Below are 24,903 nucleotides of genomic sequence, written 5' to 3'. Positions count from 1 at the left end.
AAAAAAGGACTACTCTTAGGAGAGAAGAGTGCTTGGGAGGGCTGTTTGAAAGTGGAGATTAATAGTAAAAATGTACTTTGATCTGTTTCTCACCCACACTTATCATATCACTTCTGAAGACATGGATTTAACCACTGGAGTCGTATGGATTATTTTATGCTGCCTTAATGTGCTTTTTTGAACTTGAAAGTTTTGGACCCTCTTTACTTGCATTAGGTTATGGACCTACAGAGCTGAGATGTTCTTTTAAAATCCATTTCTGATCAGCAGAATAAAGAAAGTAGTACAAATCTTGGATGGCATAAAAGTTCGTAAATGATGAGAGAATGTTCATTTTTGGGTGAACTATCCCTTTAATGGCCCTATAAAGGATTTTGGGGATGAAATGTGACCTGAATAGGTTTTTGTGAGATTCTTTCATCATGAAAACATATGCAGCTTCACAAAAGATCTCAAGGTGACTTTCTTGTTGCTGTAGTTGTCCATATGGTGTTCTATAAGAGCTCTGACACTCATAGCGACATCAAAGAACATAAGGATTAATTTACTATAGTGTCACTAAATGCACTAATCTGCCCTCTGTTATGTGGGTTATAGTACACTATAAGGAGGCTCGACACAAGGATAACAACAGTACGTCCATTGAACCCACGGCTTTATTCTTCCCCCCTTTAACAACCACCTACACAAGGTTCCTACCCCAGTAGTTAACCTAATACTACACCCCCATTTCTAAGCAAAGGATAAACTATGTGCAGATGCAGAAACATCAATAACATTAAGAGCATTTCTAAACTTTAACAGAAGGCTCTTCCGATTACTTGTACTGAAAATATAACCCATATCATCACTAAAATGATGATCAAGATCAGTACAGCCGTAACACACATTTATGGTTCTTTTCTTTTTTCCATAAGTTTGGCTGTGAAGTACTATGAACATGTGCTTCTGTAAACACTTTGTCGCCAATTTATGTTGTTGATAATCAACTACTCCCTGCCCTCCCCCACCTCTCGGGTGCCATTCCTAAGAACAAACAAAGTCTTTCAAGTAAGATGGAGGATTCCTTATTCGGGCTGGGAAACATCTTTCGCACACAGGAGACTGCTGACTGGCAACACACTGTGCTCCGGGTGTGACAGGAGTGTGTGTCAGGAACTGTGCTCTCGGGTGCTGGTTCAATTAAGTTAGCAGGTTCTCCAGGAGCCACAGGGGTTGGTGAAAGATGGTATCTGTTCCTTCGCAGAGTGCCCCCAGACGTCTCAATGATGTATGACCTCGGCGTGCCGGCAGTAGACACCACCGTGCCTCTTTCCAATGTATCTTTGACCCATACATGATCACCGGGTTGAAGGTATGGCATGTCGCGTGCTCTGTGTCTTTGGTCATAATTCTGTCGCAGTTTTGTCTGTACGTTTGCTCTGTCCTTTTCAGGTTATCCATGTCTGCGCACCCTGGGTTGAGCTTGGATGGAATGACAGGAACTGGCGTTCTCATTTTCCTCCCCATCAGAAGTTCAGAGGGACTGTATCCATTCGCCAGGGGAGCAGCTCGATAAGCCATCAGGGCTAGATAAGGGTCGCTGGATTTCTTGAGAAGACTTTTGATTGTCCTCACAGCACGCTCCGCCTCCCCGTTGCTCTGTGGGAAATGGGGACTGGATGTCACATGACTAAAACCCCAATCCTGTGCGAACTGTCTGAAAATCTCAGATGCAAACTGTGGGCCATTGTCTGAGCGGACCACTTCAGGTATACCATGACGAGCAAAGATAGACTTGACGTGATCAATCACAGCTCCAGATGTTGTAGATGTCAGTTTGGCTACTTCAAAATATCTGGAGAAATAGTCCACGATGACCAGGTATTGTCTGCTGTCTATCTGGAATAAATCCGCTCCTACAGTGGACCATGGTCTTGGCGGAAACTCAGTAGACATCATCTTTTCTTTGAAATTGACTCTTTCACGGCTACACACATCACATTTCTCTATCATGTTTGTCAGCTCTCTGCTGAGCCCTGGCCACCACACTGAATACTTAGCTCGCTCTCTGCATTTAGTTATTCCCAGGTGGCCCTCGTGCAGCTTTGACAGAATGTCCGCCCTGAGTGATGCTGGGATGACTATCCTGCTGCCATACAACAGTAGACCATCTTGGATTGTGAGCTCACCTGAAAATTGCAGATATGGCTGAAACACTCTGTTAATTGAAAATTTATCTGGCCATCTTTCGACACAGAATTTCTTCAAGTGCTTGAGTGTAGAGTCGTCGTCCTGGTGTCTCTGAATTTCTCTTAACCTCTTTTCTGTAGCTGGGAGATTCGCTACAACAGAGTCAACATAGAGGTTGATTTCCTCCTCTTGCAATCCTTCTGCTGTGTGACTGATGGGAGCTCGGGACAGCACATCCGCAGTTGCAATGTCTTTGCCGGCCACATGTGATATGGTGTAGACAAAACGCATTAGTCGCATGCGCAGACGCTGCATGCGTGGAGGAAGTTCATCTAAGCTCTTTGAACCTAGTAGAGGAATTAGGGGCTTGTGGTCTGTCTCAATATGAAAACTCTTTCCAATGAGGAACTCTGCAAACCTCTCACAGGCCCATGTTGATGCTAGCGCCTCTTTCTCGATCTGGGCGTAACGCTGCTCAGTGCTGCTGAGGGCTCTCGAGGCATACGCCACAGGTTTCCACTCTGTGTCTGTGTGCCGCTGGAGAAGAACGGCACCCATCCTATATGAGGAAGAGTCGGCGGAGACAAGCGTTTCAGCATTCGGGTCATACAATGCAAGCCCTGGGGGTGTCGTCAGTTCTTTTTTTATGTTATCAAAAGCCAGTATGCGGCCCCCAGGCCCACATACTGGACTTTTTCAGCAGGTCTCTGAGTGGTCGTGTTCTCTCAGCCAAGTGAGGCAGGAACTTCCCCAGGTGGTTTGTCATTCCCAGGAAGCGTCTCACCTCACTGACGTTACTGGGTGCTGGCATAGCTTTTACAGCACTCACTTTATCAGGGTCAGCACTGACGCCTGATGCCTCGATGACCTGCCCCAGGAATTTGATCCTGCTCTTAGAAAACTCACACTTGTCGTTGAGCGTCACTCCCGCCTCCTGCAGTCGTGACAGTACTCACCACAATCTCTCATCATGCTCCGTCTGTGTGGCTCCCCAAATGAGCACGTCATCCATCTGACACAGAACACCCACTAGGCCCTCCAAGATGCGTGACGTGCTTTTGGAAATGTTCTGGTGCTGACGAGATCCCAAAGCACAGGCGATTGTAACAATACCGCCCGAACGGAGTTATGAAAGTGGTTAGCAGAGTTGACTCCTTGGACAGTGGAATCTGCCAAAAGCCTGCGTTGGCATCTAGCTTTGAAAACACTTTGGCCCCAGCGAGCTGTCCTAAAGTGTGTTCAACTGAGGGGAGGGGGTGCTTCTCTCTCATAAATGATTTGTTCAGCTGTGTGAGATCGGTGCATATTCTCACCTTGCCCGTGCGTTTCGGCACCACCACCATAGGCGCACACCATTCAGTGGGCCCCTCCACCTTTGAGATAACTCCGTGCTGCTCCATACGGTCCAGCTCCTCTCTGACCATTGGCAGGAGTGGGAGGGAGATGCGCCTGGGAGTTGAGAGGGAGAAAGGCTGAGCGCCTGGTTTCAGTACTATGTTGTACTCACCCTCCATTTTACCTAGTCCACAGAAAAGCTTTGGGAACTCCCTTTTTACTGTCTCTTTGGAGTCCAGGCTGACGTTATTTATTCTGGCTACCAACTGCAGTGCCACTACAGCAAACCCGCCTAGCAGTGGTGTGCACAGCCCCTCCACAACGTAAATTTCCTCTTTAGTACTTTTACTGTTTTTTCTGAGAGTGGCGGTGAACTTGCCCTTCACATTCAGACGAGTCCCTCCTGGCCCCAGGAGCACCCTCGTTGACTTCTCCAGCCTGCTGAACTGGCCTTGGTTATACAGCATTTCCAATATAGCGGTGACGTCTGTGCCAGTGTCAATTTTAAAGCGTGCATTGAGATTCTCCACATGTATGTCTGTCATCCATGGGCTGTCATTTGCGTCCGCTGACAGTGAACCCAGAAATGCAACTTCCTCACCAGTGTCCTCAACCACTGTAGCTACATGCATTTCACACATTCTTTTGGTTTTGCACACTCTGGCGTAATGTCCTTTTTTTCTGCAGTTATTGCATATTACCTCTTTAGCTGGACATTGTTGTTGGCTATGCCATCTTGAATCACCACATCTGCTGCATTGTGCTTGTCTTTCCTTCTGTTTTTTTTCTGTTTGCTTGTAATGTTGCTTGGGTTGTTTTGGTATGGGTTGTTTTGCGCGTGCATGCTGTCAAGCTGAGCGTTAGAGATATCTGTTTTGAAGTTCATTTTTAGCATTTCTTGTTGCTTCTTCACTTGCTCGCTTTGTCTAACTCTGTTAATTGCTTTCTCTAAAGTCAGTTCAGGATCGAGTTGTAGCTGTTCTGACAAGCGTTTATCTCTCAGACCCACAACAAGTCTATCTCTCACCATTTCGTCATGCAGAGCCCCGTATCCGCAGTGCTCTGCTAGACAGTGCAGCGCTGTGTGAAAGCTGTCAGCCGACTCGCCCATTTCTTGCTGCCTCTGGTTAAACTTTGCCCTCTCGAAGATCACATTTCTGCGTGTTACAAAGTGAGCATCCAGCTTTCTCTTAACTGTGTCGTACTCACTCGCTTCCTCTGGGCTGAGGTGCAGGGAAACCAGTATATCCTCCGCCTCCTCCCCCATTGTTTAAATCAGTGCATTCACTTGAATTTCGTCCGCTTGTGTCTCCAATCCAGATGCGATGCGGAATCTGTCGAAGCGTTTAATCCATTTAGTCCAGTCTTCGGCTTTAAATGTGAACTTCTCTGGTGGGGAAACTTGAAACTGATTCATTTTGCCGTCCATGAGCTCGCTAGCATTAGCGTTAGCCTCAAACTTTCGGTAATCGGCAGAGAGAAAACAAATAAACAACTAGCCTGCGTCCTGTGTTATCTCTTATTTGTTCGACGTCCGTTAATATTACGTTTTTGCTTCTGACACCATGTTATGTGTTATAGTACACTATAAGGAGGCTCGACACAAGGATAACAACAGTATGTCCATTGAACCCACGGCTTTATTCTTCCCCCCTTTAACAACCACCTACACAAGGTTCCTACCCCAGTAGTTAACCTGATACTACACCCTCCACATCCATTCACGTTATTTTGAGCATATAACCCTGTCAGCATTGTTCGTTCTGTGATAATATTGCATTTGAGTCTCTCTTCTTTTCTCCTAAACCATTACAGCAGAATAATGCTTGCCATGAATGCCCCTAACATCATGTGCTTTTATCCTCAACCCAGTCCAATGATCTATTCTTCCTCTGTAACATAGCTGTCTGTTGCATCAACACAGAGCGCTTTTATAACAGGCCAATTCCATCCTCTTAATATGACTCCTTTAAGACAATAATTAAAAAGCAAGTGTCTAATTTGATGGGGATGATAAGACACGTTCGCAACTGTCATTAAAGTTTTGAAGGTTTCGAGCTCTGTGCAGCATTTATTCTTTGTGTATGCACTGTGGCTTTAGAGAGTAAATCATGACACACATGTGTGAGGGTTGGCAGACAAGTGTAAGGTTCTGTGCTGTTAGCTTAGAAAGCAAACGCAGCAGTGCTAACAATACACCTAGGGGCGCCGGAAATGGGGCCCACTTTTTTCTGCCAACTAGCACATTATCAAGTACTTAATTATCAAAAGCAGGTACTCACTTCGCAGTCCCACCCTCTGGTTTGCTCCACCTAGAAAGGCATTGAAACTGATTAAATGAAGTTAAACTTTGTGAAACTCCAGCATCAAAATGCTCTGCTATCTAACAGTTTCTTATCCATGTTCTGATAGGGCTGTCCTGTGACTAGGTCCACAGATCAATATATAGAAGTTATGAAAGGTCAACTGAAGTGTGGGGGGATTTGCTTACTTCCTCTCCTGCGGGTCAATGTCACAGAACGTTACTGTGTTGATAGGATAATGACGTCTGAAGAAAACCCTGTAGAGGAAATGACATGTACGTCTTTTTATACATGATCAGCAACAATAAAAACAATATACATCAATATTTTTCACTGCATTGGCTGACTTTTAGATATCAGTATGTATGTATTTGCTCTGAAATGGCTTAAAATGGGGATATATATATATATATATATATATATATATATATATATATATATATACACACACACATACACATACACACACACACACACACACAAACACAAACACAAACACACACACACACACACACACACATTGGCAGCCAAACGTTTGGAATAATGTACAGATTTTACTGTTTTGGAAGGAAATTGGTACTTTAATTCACCAAAGTAGCATTAAACTGATCACAAAGTATAGTCAGGACATTACTCATGTCAAAAAAGGATATCAAATCTAGACAGGCCCATTTCCAGCAGCTATCACTCCAACACCTTATCCTTGAGAAATCATGCTAAATTGCTAATTTGTTACTAGAAAATCACTTGCCATTATATCAAACACAGCTGAAACTATTTGATTTGTTAAATCTTAACATTGTCTTTGTGTTTGTTTTTGTGTTGCCATAGTATGTAATAGACTGGCATGTCAAAAATGGCAAAAAAGAAACAGCTTTCTCTAGAAACTCATCAGTCAATCATTGTTTTGAGGAATGAAGGCTCAATGCTTGAAATTGCCAAATAACTGAAGATTTCATACACTACAGTCTTCAAAGACAAATAATAACTGGCTCTAACAAGGACAGAAAGAGATGTGGAAGGCCAGATGTACAACTAAACAACAGAATAAGTACATCAGAGTCTCTAGATTGAGAAATAGATGCCTCACATGTCCTCAGCTGACAGCTTCATTGAATTCTACCCACTCAACACCAGTTTCATGTAAACAACAGTAAAAAGACTCAGGGATGCAGGACTTATGGGAAGAATTGCAAAAAAAAAAAAAAAAAAAAAGAAATGGTTAGAGTGGGCAAAGAAACACAGACATTGGGCAACAGATAATTGGAAAAGAGTGTTATGGATCTTAACCTCATTGAGCTTTTGTGGGATCAGATAGACTGTAAGGTGCGTGAGAAGTGCCCAACAAGACAAACACATCTATGGCAAGTGCCACAGGAAGTGTGGGGTGAAATATCATCTGAGTATCTGGACAAACTGACAGCTAGAACACCAAGGATCTGCAAAGCTGTCATTGCTGCACGTGGAGGATTTTTTTGATGAGAACACTTTGAAGTAGTTTAAGAAGTTCTGAATTTTTTTTTTCAAATTGTAATAGTAATTTTTTCTTTTATTAATTTTCTGACAATACGTTGTGATCAGTTGAATGTCACTTTGGTGAATAAAAGTACCAATTTCTTTCCATTAGAGCAAAATCTGTATATTATTCCAAACGTTTGGCCACCAGTGTATATATACAAGGCATTTTTACACACTGTTTATCACTAAATTAACATCAGAGGGAATTATACTTAATCATTTTAATTTATATGCACCACCAACATAATGCATAACAGCAATATTTACCAACATATATATGTTTGATAACACTTTGCAATTAACAAAAGTGTCCATTACCATTAGATAATGCATTAGGTATCTTGATCTGCCAATGAACAATCATCTTTCACAGCATTTATTGATTAAAGGTGCACTTTGTAATTTTTCCTCATAAAGTTTAACTCAAAGACATGAATTGTAATTTTGCAATATATGTAGGAAATCATGAGCACTTACATTAAAATGAAGTCATATCAGTTTAACCTTATAAAAGCTGTTTTGTTCTGCATGTAGAGGGTCTGCACATGGGTACTACCATGTTACAATCACATGACCGGACGAATACTACTCGCTTAATCTCAGTAACTGTCCAGTTATTTGACACTTTCACTCATGGATTAATGTAATCATGGCTGACTGTGTATACTACATTTCTACAATGACATCTAAACTGAAAGGTGTCAGTGTAATTCCAAGATGACACAAAGACGAAAGTTACTGAGTGCAACTTGAATGTTAATTGGTTAATGTATCTAAATACTATTTTTCATTGTCCAGTTCATTATAAAACATTCATGTAAAAAAATTATATGTAGAAATTAACATTAACTTTGTTAGTCCAACTAATTGCATTAACTAATGTAAATAAATACAACCTTGATTTAGTGTTAAAAAAAAAATGTAAAGCATGTTTAAGTTTTAAAAATGCAACGCTGAAACTTCCATGAACACTTTTAAGTGAATAAAAGAAGGAATAAAGTACTCACTTTCTCTGGTTGTCAGTGAGTGTGATGCCTTGTGCCGACACCTTGAAATGAACAATTGTTGCTGTGGGTGCCGGGCTGTTCGCCATGGTTTCTGAAATAGCCTTGGCTATGGCCTGAGGGCCGGTCAGAGACTCCATATCCACAGAGTTTATGTACAACACATTGCAAGCTGTAAAAGACAGAACACACAGGTCAATAAGCAATGATAAGTTATCAGCCAAATAATCAATTACACCCAAGATCTAACAGATCAGTACAAGAAATTAACTTTTTTTATTATTATTTTTAAGGCCATTATTTGTCCCTGCAATTGGTTTTTGGAATTGATTGTTACCTTTTAAGAATGCATCTAATAATATAAAACACATAGTGTGTTGCCTATTTATTATACTGTAAGTGAAATACCTTAATTGAATAAATTAACTGAAATCTGATAAAATTATTTAATTAGTTATTTAATCAAATCAAATGAACATAAAATCAAAAGTAGCTGTAATGTGCACAAAATATCTTTAAATAATGTAAGTTGCATTCATATATTATAAAATAACTACATAAAAAAAATGTATCCCATGAATATAATTAAAACTAATCCCATAACTAAAATACCTAGAATTGTATGACACATATCAAATGCTGTTAACACATTAAAAACGCATGAAAAAAAAAAAAAGAAAACATACATTGACTCATAAAACCAATATCAAAGACACACATATAATTAGTATTTTTATTTTTTTTGCATTGGCATAATCTATCAGTAGATCCATGCAGTGTCATGTAACTTCAGTCATTGCACAACATGCCATATTCAATAAGTAAAGTGTTCTTGAAATATACTTGAGGCCTTGACAAAACGAAAACACAGCAGCCAGAGTTTTAGCAGACAGATGAAAGTGCTTTCTGAGGTCTAAACAGTCACATGCACAGACAGTTTTAAGAGAGAAGTGCGACTCTCTCTAGATACAGCAGTAAAAGGCAGATTAAATAGGACAACAGATAATAAAATATGCAGAGCATCACTGGGTTTACCATGGGAGTCGGAAGAACTCTTCTGCCCTACATTTTTTTTCACAGGAGTGACACCAGGGTGGGGGAGAACATGGTATTTGGTTCAGAGTTGAGATCAGACCATAAACATGTAACAGATCTGGGTGTAACTGCACTACCATTTAAAATAATGAAACACAACTCTTATTACATTTATCTATAGAGAGCTAAGATGCATAAATATTGCTGATCAATTCAATCAAGCAGCCGATAAAAACTTGATCTGACCGTTTCTGATAAAAGCTAAACATGCAGCTGAATTAAAAGTCAAAAGCTTGAGAACATTTGACCCTCATTGATGGTTTTTTGCTACATTTAGAAAAAAAGATGTTTTTGAAGGAATGTTCAGGGTTCAATTCAAGTTAAGCTCTATTGCACAGTATATACAACATTTGTGGCATAATGTTAATTACCTAAAATTGTTGAAATATTGTTAAGACAAATAATGTTGAAGTCTTATAGCTATACTTTTGAAACTGTGAACTTTCAGCCCATACTATCGGTAGCGATTTCCAGAGATGTAATTGGTTTGTATAAAAAAATGTCCTAGTGGTTGCAAATATTTTAAAAGTTGTGTACTGTACTTCCACTTTAAGAGCCGTACAGTCAGTGCAATAACTAGTAGTGAAACCAGAACATTCCACTGAACACCCATTTCTATATGATTCAGAGCAGTAAAAACATACAAATCAGTTCCTACTATATTATTAGCCATTGGTCAAAAAATGTATCTAAATATCTCACCTGCACCCTGTTTGAGCATCTCTGCAGCCGGGTTAGTTGGCGTTGCAATCTCAGGCGACTCTTCCAGATGATCTGTATAAAATAAAAGGACAGAAGGCCAAAGTTTAGAATATCCAAAGGCATTATGATTATGAAAAAATGTACATTTACTCATCCTTATACCATCACAATCTCATATGACTTTGGTTCTTATATAGCGATACGTGTTTATATCTATACAATGCCACTGAAAGTCACTGGGGTACATTATGTTCTAGTTTAACAAAAAAAAGAAATGAACACAGCATAAAAGTAATCTGTATGACACGAGTTGTTTAATCCATGTCTTTAGAAGAAAAACGGTCAGTTGCACCTCCTTTTTTAACTATAAATCTTGACATCTGTGGTCTCCTTGGGCATCATGATTTGATTTACAGTTGTTCTGGTGAGGGAATATTTGCTATGCTATGAATCAGTGTGTCTGGCTAACATGCTGTCAAAGTCTGTTTGTAAAGGCAGAGATGCACACATGAAGGTCTGCAGTCTCATGCCCTCTAACACCTGCTTGGCATATAGCAGCAGGCTGAGGATAGAGGCCAAATGAACCGCCCCAGCAGAGGCCGTGAAAAATATTCTCAATTACTCACACTGGGCAAACAGGAAGCATTCATCATCATGACAGAGGGAGATAAGTGAGGTCATGTTGAGCGGGCATGCACTGCACAGCACACACACACACACACACACACACACACACACACACACACACACACACACACACACACTCATAGTGGAGTCTGAAATTGTAAAGCCACTAGTGAAAATGCTGCTATTTTGCATTCTTCATAAAATATTGAATTTGCAAAATATATAATCATTATTAGGGCCAATATTTTTTATTTTTGTATTTCTAGCCCTATCAGGGCGGCACGGTGGTGCAGCGGTTAGCACTGTCGCCTCACAGCAAGAAGGTCGTGGGTTCAAACCCTGGTTGCCCCGGCCTTTCTGTGTGGAGTTTGCATGTTCTCCCCGTGTCTGCGTGGGTTCTCTCCGGGTACTCCGGCTTCCTCCCACCATCCAAAAGACATGCAGGCTAGGTTAATTGGTGTCTCCAAAAAAAATTGCCGTGGATGTGGATGTGGATGTGGAGGTGAGTGTGAGTGTATGTCTGTCTATGTGTGGCCCTGCGATGGACTGGCGACCTGTCCAGGGTGTCCCCCGCCTTTCGCCCAATGTTAGCTGGGATAGGCTCCAGCCCCCCGCGACCCTGTACACAGGATAAGCGGTTGACGATGGATGGATGGATGGATGGATGGATTTCTAGCCCTAGTATTTGGTCATTTTGCACTCGAGCTGGCATGGATTCTACAAGTTTGTGCAAAACCTGATGATCCATGTTATGCCGCATGATTTTTCTTATATTCAGGTTTCAATGACAAAAACTCTGATTATCTATCCCAGACTTATGAACCAGATGAAGTGATACCATGTCTCACCTCTGGCAGGCATGACGAGCTTGCAGGGTAGAGCCAGTGGAGTGATCGAGTGCTGGTATACCAGCGCAGACAGACAGCCTAGAGATGACAAAACAAAATTGGGGTCAGATTTACAAGCGGAAATCAGATGAGGACGAAATTTACATAGCAACCATCCTGAAGCGGTCAATCTTTGATGCCCTGGTTGACGACCCATAATCTGTGTTGCTTTACTATTTGTGGTGTTGAAAGTCAGATGATAGTTCAAGCAGTGATTGTGCTACAAATAATCGATATTCGTCACTTTGACATACTGGGTCGTAACATTTTCATCATTCTCTATTTATATCCATTAGTAAAATATTGCTACACTTGGTATACATTACAGAATTCTGGACTGTCTATCAACTTCTGTGGTTGAAACATAAAAACCGAGTTTTTTTATTTTTGTATTAATTGAAGTGTCCACCAAAAGTCACTGATAGTAATAAGTCCTAAGAAATATATCCGGCAAAAAAATTATGTTGTCTGAGCATCTTTATTTACAGACATGACGTAAGGGCTTATGATGGAAGCCAAGGAGTTCTGAACATAAATGTATTATCATAGTGACTCTTGATAAGGCAAGAACATGGATATTTTTATATTTTTATGTACTAGTTCAATAATGCTTTTTTTTAAGCAAAAACCTTCTGCAGTGTACCTTAATGTGACATTAACATCACACAAATATCTATGGCAAGAGCTCTTTTAAGTCTTAACGAGTTGTGTGTTGTGGGTTCTTAGCCTTTTCTGTTTATTTTGCCCTTGAAATGTGAAAAAGACAACTGCGGTCTTGTGATCTGCTAATTTTGTTGGGGCCCTTTAAAACTTTCCAGTGGAATGTTTCTGAAGTACACACAGTAGACCAGTTACTGTATGGTGTATCTTTCAAAATGACAGAAAGAATTATGAATTATTTCAAAAAAATATTTAAATTCTATAAATTATGGAACATTTTCAGTTAACACAAGCTCTTGGCACTAATACTGCCACAAACCTCAGGAGTCAGGTCTTTATTTAAACCTCTGCTTCAAATTGTTGACTATATTAGGAAAAACATCTCTAAAGGGACTTTGGGAAAAATATTACTGTTCATGAGAAACTTCTAGAATATCGCAGAGCGGAAGGCCAAAAAGTCAAGGGTACGTCCAGGTTTGACGTGGAGACAGGAGTCTTTGTTGCCTATTTACAATTTTATTATCAGCCTCAAAACTTCCTTCCTTTAGCAATCAGATTATATCAACACAAACAGGAAATAAGGGCCACTTTAAAAGAATGTCCAAGTTAAGCTCTATCAACTGCATTTGATCATGGCATGATGGTGATTACCACAGAAATGTTTTTTTTTTTTTTACTCATCACTCAGTTTTTCTTTTTCTTTAAGATGTGGTTACAGTGAAACACTTACAGTACAATGGAAGTCTATGGGGCCAGCCTTTCGGGGGGTTTAGAAGCATAAATGTGAAGCTCATATTTTTGTTAAAGCATCAACATGAATTTTTCAATCAAAAACTGTTTACTTGAGCTGTAAATTGTTTTTTGAAGTGGGGCTACTATTCTAGGTGGATGAACTTCTTCATTACTGATTTAATTTAATGGAGTTTTGACCAAGTAAAAAATTCATTTATGTGGCAATCAGCATTGTGCCACAGATGCAGTCAACAAACCTTAACTTTTATTGAACCTGGAAAATTCATTAAATATGTGCTTAGACTCTTTAAATAATTATTCCGGGTTCAATACAAGTTAAGATACAATTAAAGAATTTGTAGCATAATGTTGATTACAACAAAAATTGATTTAGTCAAAAATCTGGGTTACAGTGAGGCGCTTACAATGGAAGTGAACGTAGCTGTGATGAGGAGGAGGGTGTGGCCAAGCAGTGAGGGTGCACGGCCGGCGCTGAATCCGCTGGTCAGCGGGAGAGTGAGATAAAGGGGAGCCGGAGGCGCCAGTTCAAGACAGAGAGAGACACACATGCATGTTGCGTGTGTGTCTGTGACCTTATATTTTATGTTGTTTTAAGTTAATTTATATAATTAAAGTTTATGTTTACTGTTCAGCTGGTTCCCGCCTCCTCCTTGCCCACCTTTACCTGTTACAGTGGGCAATCTGTAAACATTTAAACACTCACTTTTTCAAAAATATAGACACAAGACGTAAACAATATGTGTTAATGTGTGATAAAATCACTAACTAAACTTTTCTGTGCTAAGGTATAGCCAATTTTACTAATTTGTTGCCATGACGATGTAACGGCATTAGTTCTACAGGTGAAACTCGAAAAATTAGAATATCGTGCAAAAGTTCATTAATTTCAGTAATTCAACTTAAAAGGTGAAACTAATATATTATATAGACTCATTACAAGCAAAGTAAGATATTTCAAGCCTTTATTTGATATAATTTTGATGATTATGGCTTACAGCTTATGAAAACCCCAAATTCAGAATCTCAGAAAATTAGAATATTGTGAAAAGGTTCAGTATTGTAGGCTCAAAGTGTCACACTCTAATCAGCTAATTAATCCAAAACACCTGCAAAGGGTTCCTGAGCCTTTAAATGGTCTCTCAGTCTGGTTCAGTTGAATTCACAATCATGGGGAAGACTGCTGACCTGACAGTTGTGCAGAAATCCATCATTGACACCCTCCACAAGGAGGGAAAGCCTCAAAAGGTAATTGCAAAAGATGTTGGATGTTCTCAAAGTGCTGTATCAAAGCACATTAATAGAAAGTTAAGTGGAAGGGAAAAGTGTGGAAGAAAAAGGTGCACAAGCAGCAGGGATGACCGTAGCCTGGAGAGGATTGTCAGGAAAAGGCCATTCAAATGTGTGGGGGAGCTTCACAAGGAGTGGACTGAGGCTTCAAATGTCGTATTCCTCTTGTCAAGCCGCTCCTGAACAACAATGTCAGAAGCGTCTTACCTGGGCTAAAGAAAAAAGAACTGGTCTGTTGCTCAGTGGTCCAAAGTCCTCTTTTCTGATGAGTGCAAATTTTGCATCTCATTTGGAAACCAAGGTCCCAGAGTCTGGAGGAAGAATGGCGAGGCACACAATCCAAGATGCTTGAAGTCCAGTGTGAAGTTTCCACAGTCTGTGTTGGTTTGGGGAGCCATGTCATCGGCTGGTGTTGGTCCACTGTGCTTTATTAAGTCCAGAGTCAACGCAGCCGTCTACCGGGACATTTTAGAGCACTTCATGCTTCCTTCAGCAGACAAGCTTTATGGAGATGCTGACTTAATTTTCCAGCAGGACTTGGCACCTGCCCACACTGCCAAAAGTACCAAAACCTGGTTCAATGACCATGGTATTACTGTGCTTGATTGGCCAGCAAACTCGCCTGACCTGAACCCCATAGAGAATCTATGGGGCATTGCCAAGAGAAAGATGAGAGACATGAGACCAAAAATGCAGAAGAGCTGAAGGCCGCTATTGAAGCATCTTGGTCTTCCATAACACCTCAGCAGTGCCACAGGCTGATAGCATCCATGCCACGCCGCATTGAGGCAGTAATTAATGCAAAAGGGGCCCAAACCAAGTACTGAGTACACATGCATGATTATACTTTTCAGAGGGCCGACATTTCTGTATTTAAAATCCTTTTTTTATTGATTTCATGTAATATTCTAATTTTCTGAGATTCTGAATTTGGGGTTTTCATAAGCTGTAAGCCATAATCATCAAAATTATATCAAATAAAGGCTTGAAATATCTTACTTTGCTTGTAATGAGTCTATATAATATATTAGTTTCACCTTTTAAGTTGAATTACTGAAATTAATGAACTTTTGCACGATATTCTAATTTTTCGAGTTTCACCTGTAAAAGCCTAAAACACCTGTAAAAATTATAAATCAAACAAATTTACAGCTCAAATAATACACAAGTTCTAGAAGAATAATTAATGTAAGTGCTTTTATAAAATTATAAGCTTCACATTTCTGCCTTTAAATACTCCAAAAATTGGCCCCATTCACTTCCATTGTAAGTGCCTCATTGTAACCTAGAATTGACTATTTTTAAAGAAAAAGAGGGACAGGTAAAAACATTTTGTGTGGTTTCAACATTATGCCACAAATGCTGTCGATTGAGCTTAACTTGTTTTGAACCCGGAATATTCCTTTAAGCAGTGGGTGTCTTGACAAAACATATCTGAGGAGTGTACATCTAGTTTTAGAGGAGTGGATCGAACATAACTCTGCATTTATTAACATGAGAGTTATCCAACACAATTAAGTCCAGCCAAATTTCTTCCACACCTACTTTCATTCTCACACATTACATTTTTTTGCCTTCTGCTTTTTATAATAAACACACGCTTATGCAATGGTTCCCATAACAGGATATTTCAGCGCTTATGAAAGCTATCCAAACCTGTTTTTTTTTATATTTCTCCTTTATTTGATGTGGAATTTGGGAAATTGGAGAAGACAGCACTGTCCACTGAACTCACCAGCCCCCACGTGTAATGTGGTCAGCAGACAGTAAATTAGAGAAGGGCCGCCTTTGAGCTGTACTTAATAATGTCAGCTGCTTCCATGTTGTCGTTTGGACTACATATGTTCTACAGCTTTGTGGGACAGTTTGATTTAATGTGATGTAAAATGTAAGGGGTAGATTCACATGTGAAGTTCTATTGAGCAAAAACCACACAAGGGCAATGTTCTACAAGCTTAACATATTGGCTCTCACATTAGTAAACATCCAATAAATCATTTCAGTGTTAATGCAATCAAGTAATGGGGAGCAGTGTGGGACTGTTGCAAAACCTAGTGAGCTACCCTTGTAGGCAACATTTTAATGCATCACAGGCCTTACAATTCAAAAGCAGAATTATGGTCTTCTACACCTTTTTTTTGTTTAATTTTTTTTTTTAAGGCAGCATCGCATGTATCCTTCCCAAAGAAGTCAATCTCATAATGCATTGCGACAAGCTAAGTGGAAAAAGTCAATGCGATGTTGTCGAAAACAGTGCCAATGTCAATTATAAATATACTTAGAATTTATTCAGTACCAAAAATAATACAAATAATTAAATCTAATATAAAGTTTTTTACCCATTGTTTTTATGAGCTATGCTTTTCTATGCTTAGTAGATTATCAAATTGTTAACCAAGCAACATGCTAACGTCAAACTATACTGAAATCAATTGTAAATGTCTCATGTGCACTTGTATAATGCGGTTTGTATAATTCTCAAAGATGCTGCTTAAGTAGTGGCTTCCAATTGGGTTCCATTTCAGTTATGAGGCTGCCTATGTAGACAGTAGACACCAAGACAGCTCACTGGGACTTGAATCAGAGCCTTTGTTTAATGTGATTTACCGAAGTATGGCTCGTTAGGGCAGCCCTTCAGTCTCACGCCCTTCGGACTGGTCTCAATCAGGAAATGTCTCACCAACTCATTAGTGACGTCTCCAGCTGAAATAATAATAATACAAAAATAAGAACGAATAAAGACAAGAACATGTGTATTTACCTAAATTATGTTAAATAAGTGGTAGATGGTCAGCACTTATATAGCACCTTTTTTAACCTTAGCAGTTACCAAAGTGCTTTACACTGTGTCCCATTCACCCATTCACACACACACTCACACTCATATTGCTATGCAAGGTGCTAGCCTGCCATTGGGAGCAACTTGGGGTTCAGTGTCTTGCCCAAGGATCCCTCCGATTGGTGGCAAACCCGCTCTACCTCCTGAGCCACAGCCGCCCAAAAATGACCAATTTTGTTTACATTTGCAATGCATTGTTATATTTAACACATACACTACCAGTTAAAGGTTTGGACACACTTGAGTTAATTTATGTCTCTTCTAAAAAAGTTAGCTTAGTTTTTAAATGACTGGATAGTAATACACATGTAGTAAGCAAGTGTCTAGCATTGATGGGAACTCCATCCATACTGTTTAAAAAACATCTCAGGATACACCTCATGGAGTAAAAGTTTGTGCAAAGCTGTAATTTAGACAATGGTGGTAAATATAAAGGAGCTAAAATACAAAAATATAAAAAATGTTGGTCACTACATAATTCCCATACTTCTATTTGTGTCATTAAACTAACAATAAACAAAGAGAAGGTGTGTCCAAACCTTTGTTTAGTGTTCATCGTGGATATCAGGAAACATTGCATGCTTTGAAGTGTGTTTTTGGGTGTGTGTGTCTGCTGTGGACAGAACAGGATTATGAGCCAGGCGTGTTGTCCTGTCTGGAATACATTTGGCAAATGATGATCTGCATTATCCGCAAGGCCTGGAGGAGGCACATAAAATACCTTTCTTTGTAGGCTGCTGGGTTGGAGGTGGTGAGGCAACTTTCATGGCCAAGCCGTAGGCACCCCTGAAAGAATGACTGTCCCGAATGACAAAGGCTCCAGGCTCTTGATCTTTCAGCATGTTAATTGCTAGCACAGCGAGGAGAAAGACAGAGGTGATTTTAAGGCCCCGTGCAGTAAAACACAGAAAATACACATTTTCGAAATTGAGTTATGACTGAAATCGGGTGACTCAGACTGTAATCCGTCCTGTGACAGATGAGATTGTCTCAAATGTTCTCATATTCAGAGAAAGTGTGAACGACGAAATCAACAAAAAAGCTGCATTTTCAGCATTGGCGTACTCACTCTGTTTTGCTTTTTTAAGGCAAAAAAAAACAAATGGCTAATTTAAAAAAAGGTACAAGCCTTTCAATATCAAACACCCAAACTTATGCATTCATCAAAGGCCATTACATGAGGTCGTTAATTGGACCAGAATTTTGGTTGCCGTGTAAGCTATAATATGTTAACAATTTGCCGCAATGTACTCTGTAGTTTAACACATACAGAAATACAAAGTGAGGCAGGGAAAACGTATTAAAAAGGTTCATTCATTATGGTTACGGCGTGTTAATGAAGCAACAGATGCACATGTTCGCTTGATTTAACTATGCACGTATGCCGAGCGGTGTGTGATGACACTGCATGTGCTTGCGTTTAGTGAAGTCTTCAGCACAGATGATCTAATCCAATAACAGCACGGAGGAGAACCAGATGTGAAGACCAACAGCAATTGACCTCACATAAGGTGGTTTGAGACATATTTTACTGTTTATGGGAGCTGCAAGCCCCAATTCTGGGTCTAAATATAGATTAATAAAATCTTGGAGCGCACATACCGTGCCCTTACCTTGGTCTCTGGAGATATCTGGTTTATACCAGAATTTGGACGTGTCCTGCACAAACTTTACATTCATCCTGGTCTCTGGACTTCCATCTGGAAAATATAAAATTTAAAATTACTTAAAAACTTTTGTAGAGTGTAACAGTGTCTGCCAACCTTTTCAGCTTGTTGTTTCCTAAGTGTTTTTCCCATTCACTTCTTCCATAGGAATTTCATAAAAATCCATGAACCAAACCTACAAACTCTTAGGTGAATCACAACTTTACAAACTTTGATTTGAAGCAAAAATCAGACAGAGAGACAAAGTTACAAGACTGTGTTCTTAATGTCTTTCATGTGGAAATTAACTACAATCCAATGATGCATGCAATGTGAATGACGTGATCGAAATAAAAATAATGGAAAAATATAAAATTGCTGATTTAAAGTGGTTGATTTTAAGTATAGAATCAATATTTGTAAAGTGTATTGCAATATTTGTAGACATATACAAATATATAAGTAGTTTGATAGTGTAGGGGGAGCGAATTGTTTTGCGTCTTTCACAAAACATCATGGAAGTGGGCAGTAACTGCAGACTTTGTTTTCGAGGGACTGTTTGTCGCAATTCTCTGATTGGAGGATCGTTTACCCAGAAGATCATGGGTAGTGTAGTAATTCACAAGGAATTCCACTATTAACTATGACTTTATTTACATGTAGTTGAAATATGTGGACTAATGGCTTCAATAGATGCATATACCATTGATTAAAAGTGTTAGAGCTCATACTAGTTCTGTATTTAAAGGTTTAAAATATTTATAAATGTTTATGCGTTTTATCATTCATAATCAAGAAAAATTTTTGATTTTTTCTTCTGGACCTATATTATTGTGCTCTATCACAACTCTCTGGAAAACCTGAATCTGATAGGTTAAATGAGGCATTCTGTCGTCTATCTTTATATAATGACCACTAACATGTATTGTTGACTGTTGTCCCTGGCAACTGGTTTTCTAGTTTTATGTCTAGTTTCATATAATTCAGTATTTTTAACTTAAAGAAATAGTTCACCCAAAAAAGAAAAAAACTCTCATTATTCACTTACCCTGATGCCATCCCAGACATGTATGTCTATCTTCAGCAGAACACAATTTAAGATTTTTAGAAAAACATATAGCTCTGTCAGGGCATTATAATGGAAGTACATGGGTGCCAGCACTTTGATAGGTGATGAATAGGTGAACTATTCATTTAATATTTCATGCCCACTTATTAATAAGCCAGTCTCAGCTTTACATCTTTATTCTGATCAGCCTATTGCGGTTTAAGTAAGGGATAATCGCAAAATAAACCCCAAAGGGTGATGCGATAATGACTGGCTGACTATATATTATCCAACATACATGGCTGCATAGGAAATAATTATTTAAATGGAAAAAAAAAACATTGACTTGACATTACTGTACATTATTATGTGAGAATAAAGAGACTGGAGTCTCCAGAAACAGCTAAATTCCACCTGCAACCTACAGGTTTTAGTTCTGTTGGTGTTTATATTGCGAAAATGACTGTCTGACAGCTCATTACCCCCCTTATTACCCAACTATTTGACAAATAAACACAATTAATGGACATGACATTTTAATTTAAGTAGACATACTTTGGTTAGCTTACTTTTAGAGATCACAGAGTGATGTGAAGTAGAAAAGATGACTTGCAATACCCGGATGACCGATGAAATATCACTTTATCCTCGGATGTGCGTCATTATTCAGAAATATCAGTCTGCTGGATGGCGCGATTGACAAATCAGAATAAAGTATTCCAGAGAGCAGAGTAATTATTTGTGTAGTGTAAAGCTAACTGTACATAATACCTTACTGTACATATTAGCTAAGTATGACTCTAGCAACTTTGAGAACTTCACAGTACATTACTGAAGATATGGTTGACTTTTGTATGACAAATTTCTTATGTTCCTCATTTGCAAGTCGCTTAGATAAAAGCATCTGCTAAATTACTAAAAGTAAATGTAAAATGACTAAGCTAATAAAAACACTACTCTTTCAAATCTATACAAATGCTCACACAGCTTCTGTCTAAATTACAGAAATTAAGTGTTTTTCTGCCATGGACCATATAATGGAAAGCAATTCATAAAAAAATATTTTAAAACTACTCTTAAAGTGGTTAGATACATTTCTTTTAATTTTATTGTAATTCTACTTTAAATTCAAACCATTTGCATCATGTTTGTTGCCACAAGATTTGAACTGCCATTCAAAAGACATTCTCAATTCAATTCTGAATGGCATTAGTGGTATTTATCTTCATTAAGTCTTACCACACATGTTGAGTTTGGAGAAATCAGGGAGAGTGTTAAAGAAATGGACGCTTGGAGTGCTGCCGCCACTGGACATCGGCGAGGACATCTTCCCATTGAGCGTTCCGTAGGACAGTCCACTATTGGAGCGATCGCTGCCAGACATGCGTCTCTTCTCTGGAAGCTGAGGTTGCAGGGCAGGACTACCCTGTCTGAAGCCCACTTCATCTATGTATCCGGCTGGAGAGATGGGGAAAGATGGAGTAGATGGTGGTTGGTACCCGGAGGAGCTGCTTTGACGCGAGAGGGCCCCGTGTCTCTCGTCTGGAGTGGTGTAGCCACTGTACATCGGGTGCCTGTGCAGACTCGGGCTTCCCTGGGTCACTTGAGTTATCGACGGGTGCTGTCCCAGAACTGGGCTGCCCTGACTTGGATGTGTTAAGGAGGACTGCCTGCTTAGTATGGGGCTGCCCTGATTGGTTTGGGTAACAGACGGTTGTCTACTCAACACTGGGCTGCTTTGGTTGGGCAAAATGTTTGGTTGATTCATGGACGGTTGACGGTTGAGGACTGGACTGCTTTGGACTGCTTGTTGTCCCATTGGCTGACGGCTGAGAATCGGACTACTCGAAGTGCCTTGGTATTGTCTGGTCAGCATCGGACTGCTCTGTGTTCCTTGGGAGACCATAATATGTCTCCCTTGCATGGGACTACCAGCCAGCCCAGGAGGATGACCACTAGATGGGATTTGCTCTCGGCCCAGAATAGGACTCTCTTGATTGGCTATTTTGTGGTGAATGCCAGGACCAGACGCCACATCGGGCAGGACAGCATGGTGTCTTGTGCCAGGGCTCCCAGTGATTGGCTGGATGGTCATGGTGGCATTGTTTTGTACGGTCTCTGGCAGGGATGGACTGAGATCAGGAGAGATGTAGCTACCCAACATGCTGCTAGATTCAGGGTGAGAGAGTGTGGGTGTTCGGTATGTGCTCTCGGAGGGCTGGGAGTGAAAGATGGAGTCGGCAACACCCCGAGACAAAGAATTCATCCCCACGCCACTATCGACAAGTGTGCTTTCACTGAAAGAGTAGAAAACAAGGGGAAAAGGATGATAATACTATACAGTATGTGAACTGAACTGGATAAATGTGTACTTCTGCTTTTACTGCTTCTGTCAAACAATAGACCAGAAGTCAATAATTTCCAATGGAGATGTGAATGAGGGCTGCAAGCTGTTTAAAGTCCAGGGGATGTGGGGAATTCAGACCCAGTATTTCACTTTTTGTGACTAGACATTACAAGACCATCAGTGATGAATTCAACTATGCACAGAAAGTGAAAATATTTTTTTATCTAATTGTATCCTAAATACCGGCTACTTCTGCAGAATGTATTAATAAAGCAGTCAGAAAATCTAATTTACCTTTGCAAATATATCATAAAAGGCATTTCCACTCATACGTTTAAATGTGTTATTTATTTGCATGTCTGCAGATGCCAAACAATCATATTTAAATCATATCTGGGTGTTTCTTCAACTTCAGTTTTATATATATATATATATATATATCACACATCTCAAATTCTGTATTGTGTTAAATAGAATTTATTTATGGAAATGGCACTGATGGAAATTACATTTTCTTAAGTTTTTTAATGAAATGGCAGACTCCTTTTTCTTGCTAAAGTATCACTCCGCTTGTGTTCGTGCCGCTCTAATCTAATGTGTAAGAGTAGTGCTGATCGATTAAGAGCCCTGGTTTGTCTTTTTTTTTTTCGTGTATTTTCTTTGACATTACATATGTTAGTCAGCAGGTGGTGGCAAAAGATAATTGTTATGTGTAATATGAACCAGTTAGGTGATGTGAAGTGAATCCGCGTCAGCCGTTTACATACAGCACTATATGATCACTTGTATAACTACTAATTATGCTAGGAAATACCTTTAAATGGCTTTAAACAAACAACTTCAGAATTACGGCTCATCACAGCTGAGAGACACAACAGACTGATTAATTACATAAACTGAAGGCACTTAGCTCTTAATGGACTTTTCACATTGGAGTGGATGTTTTCCTGTTTAAAATGGAGGACATTACGGTTTCTATAGTGATCGACTCTTGCACACCAGCCTACGGCCTCGTGCCTGCGCCCGAATCAAAGCAGTGCTAATGTAGGGCCATATAGCACTATGGCTTGTGTGATTATTGCTTCTATATATATATATATATATATATATATATATATATATATATATATACACACACACTGTATATAAATACATATACAGTATATTAGGGACAAAATTATTTGGTGTGGTGGAAGTGATGCAAACACTGTGGGACAGTTGTATTTTTTACTGATAATTTTCAGTATTGGTATCAGTATTTTAACTGATAATTTTCACACAATAAAATTGAAATTGAAAGCTTATGTTTACTGTATTTCACTCAGTTTATTTCTCATAGTTTTGAACATGTAATAATTAGTATTTTTTATAATGGACTTTCATTGTTTGTTATGCCTGGGTCTAAACGTCATGTATACATAGTATTAATGTGACCTTCATATAACAAAATGAAAACAAAGTTTAAATTAAAAGACATAAAAGTGCCTGAAGTTGAAGAAACAAACATAGATACATTTTTAATCCCTACTATTATTTTTATAATAATAATTATTTGTATTATTATTAACAGCAATAATAATTATAATACATACTAAGTATATTGAATATGAATTAAGTTTATACTTATCAAAATCACAATATCACAAAATCTCAGCTTAAAGAACATAATAAAAGCTACCCCAAAATAAAAGGTGTCACTTACACTGCATCTGGGCTCTGTATGGGGCTGCTGGAGGAAAGAGGGTTGTTGAGGGTGTGAGGCGGTCCAGCAGGGTGAGCTAAACTGTCGCTGTCATATGCAGGGGACACAAGTGAAGCTGGCAACCCTCCTCCCACTAATGCTGCTTTAGCCACTGACTCCACATAGCTACGAGGCTCTGCAAAAGAGACAAAGAGATAAATACCTATGAATATAAGCATTTAGAGAACATTTAACCTGAACATCAGTTAGTACTAACAAATAAAGCTAAACTAAATGATTGTTATTGTATTATTCTAGTTATTTCTGAAGAAAAGTAAACATTTAAAAATGTATATAATAATTATAATAATAATATATGTACTGTGTATGTATATATATATATATATATATATATATATATATATATTCACTTTTTTTTTTACTGGATATAAATATGTGTATACAAACAAACTAAAATATAATAATATAATATAAGTTTAAGGTAAATGGTGTTCCAAATGCCTTTAACGCGGATTCAAATGGAATTCCTAAATGAGAAGAGACTCTGTCTTGTCATTTCGAAGTCCAACACACTACAAAAAACTGAACAAAATTAAATATCTATTAAAAAAAATAAGAGTAAAAGGTGGAATAGATCCTGTCAAAGGTGGAGGGCTAACATTTATAACATTGATACCTTGTATCAAACAGAATCTTTCAACCAAGCTTAGTAGTAGAGGAGGACACAGATGAAACATGGTTGATATTGCTTGACAAACAAAATTATATGAGTTGTACTGGAGGATACAGTCAACTGTATGATGAAGTTGGTGAGGTGGTTTTGATGTAACACTGTGCTTCTTAATGTTTGGTATGTTCTTACCTTCCTCATCCTCACTCTCTGTGTCGGACAGCAGAAGAACAAAATCATAAGAAATAGAAATGGTATACATTCAAAGAGAAAGGGAAAAAGGGATAACTGCTGACACATGTTTAAAA

The 24,903-nt window shown here is 39.1% G+C and overlaps 1 protein-coding gene across 8 annotated transcripts in view; it reads right to left on the bottom strand.

Annotated features, from left to right (window-relative positions):
* Positions 1–24,903, bottom strand: part of LOC127654637 (tensin-1-like) — a 345,068-nt gene that overhangs the window by 4,537 nt on the left and 315,628 nt on the right. For 7 of the 8 annotated variants that reach the window (XM_052141859.1, XM_052141862.1, XM_052141863.1 and 4 more), the window contains 11 exons: positions 23,926–24,100; positions 21,116–22,173; positions 18,796–18,882; positions 17,904–18,032; positions 16,951–17,046; positions 11,605–11,682; positions 10,130–10,201; positions 9,368–9,394; positions 8,336–8,504; positions 5,999–6,067; positions 5,790–5,819 (listed from right to left, as the gene is read on the bottom strand). In XM_052141859.1, coding sequence (XP_051997819.1) covers positions 5,790–5,819; positions 5,999–6,067; positions 8,336–8,504; positions 9,368–9,394; positions 10,130–10,201; positions 11,605–11,682; positions 16,951–17,046; positions 17,904–18,032; positions 18,796–18,882; positions 21,116–22,173; positions 23,926–24,100 — 1,990 coding nt within the window. The remainder of the gene's footprint in view (positions 1–5,789; positions 5,820–5,998; positions 6,068–8,335; positions 8,505–9,367; positions 9,395–10,129; positions 10,202–11,604; positions 11,683–16,950; positions 17,047–17,903; positions 18,033–18,795; positions 18,883–21,115; positions 22,174–23,925; positions 24,101–24,903) is intronic. The other variant, XM_052141861.1, reaches the window with a different exon arrangement.

The sequence above is a fragment of the Xyrauchen texanus genome, chromosome 14, assembly GCF_025860055.1.
Source record: "Xyrauchen texanus isolate HMW12.3.18 chromosome 14, RBS_HiC_50CHRs, whole genome shotgun sequence".
NCBI lineage: Eukaryota > Metazoa > Chordata > Actinopteri > Cypriniformes > Catostomidae > Xyrauchen > Xyrauchen texanus.
The sequence above is the reverse complement of the archived record's forward strand: the minus strand, read 5'-3'. Positions and strand labels throughout refer to the sequence as shown.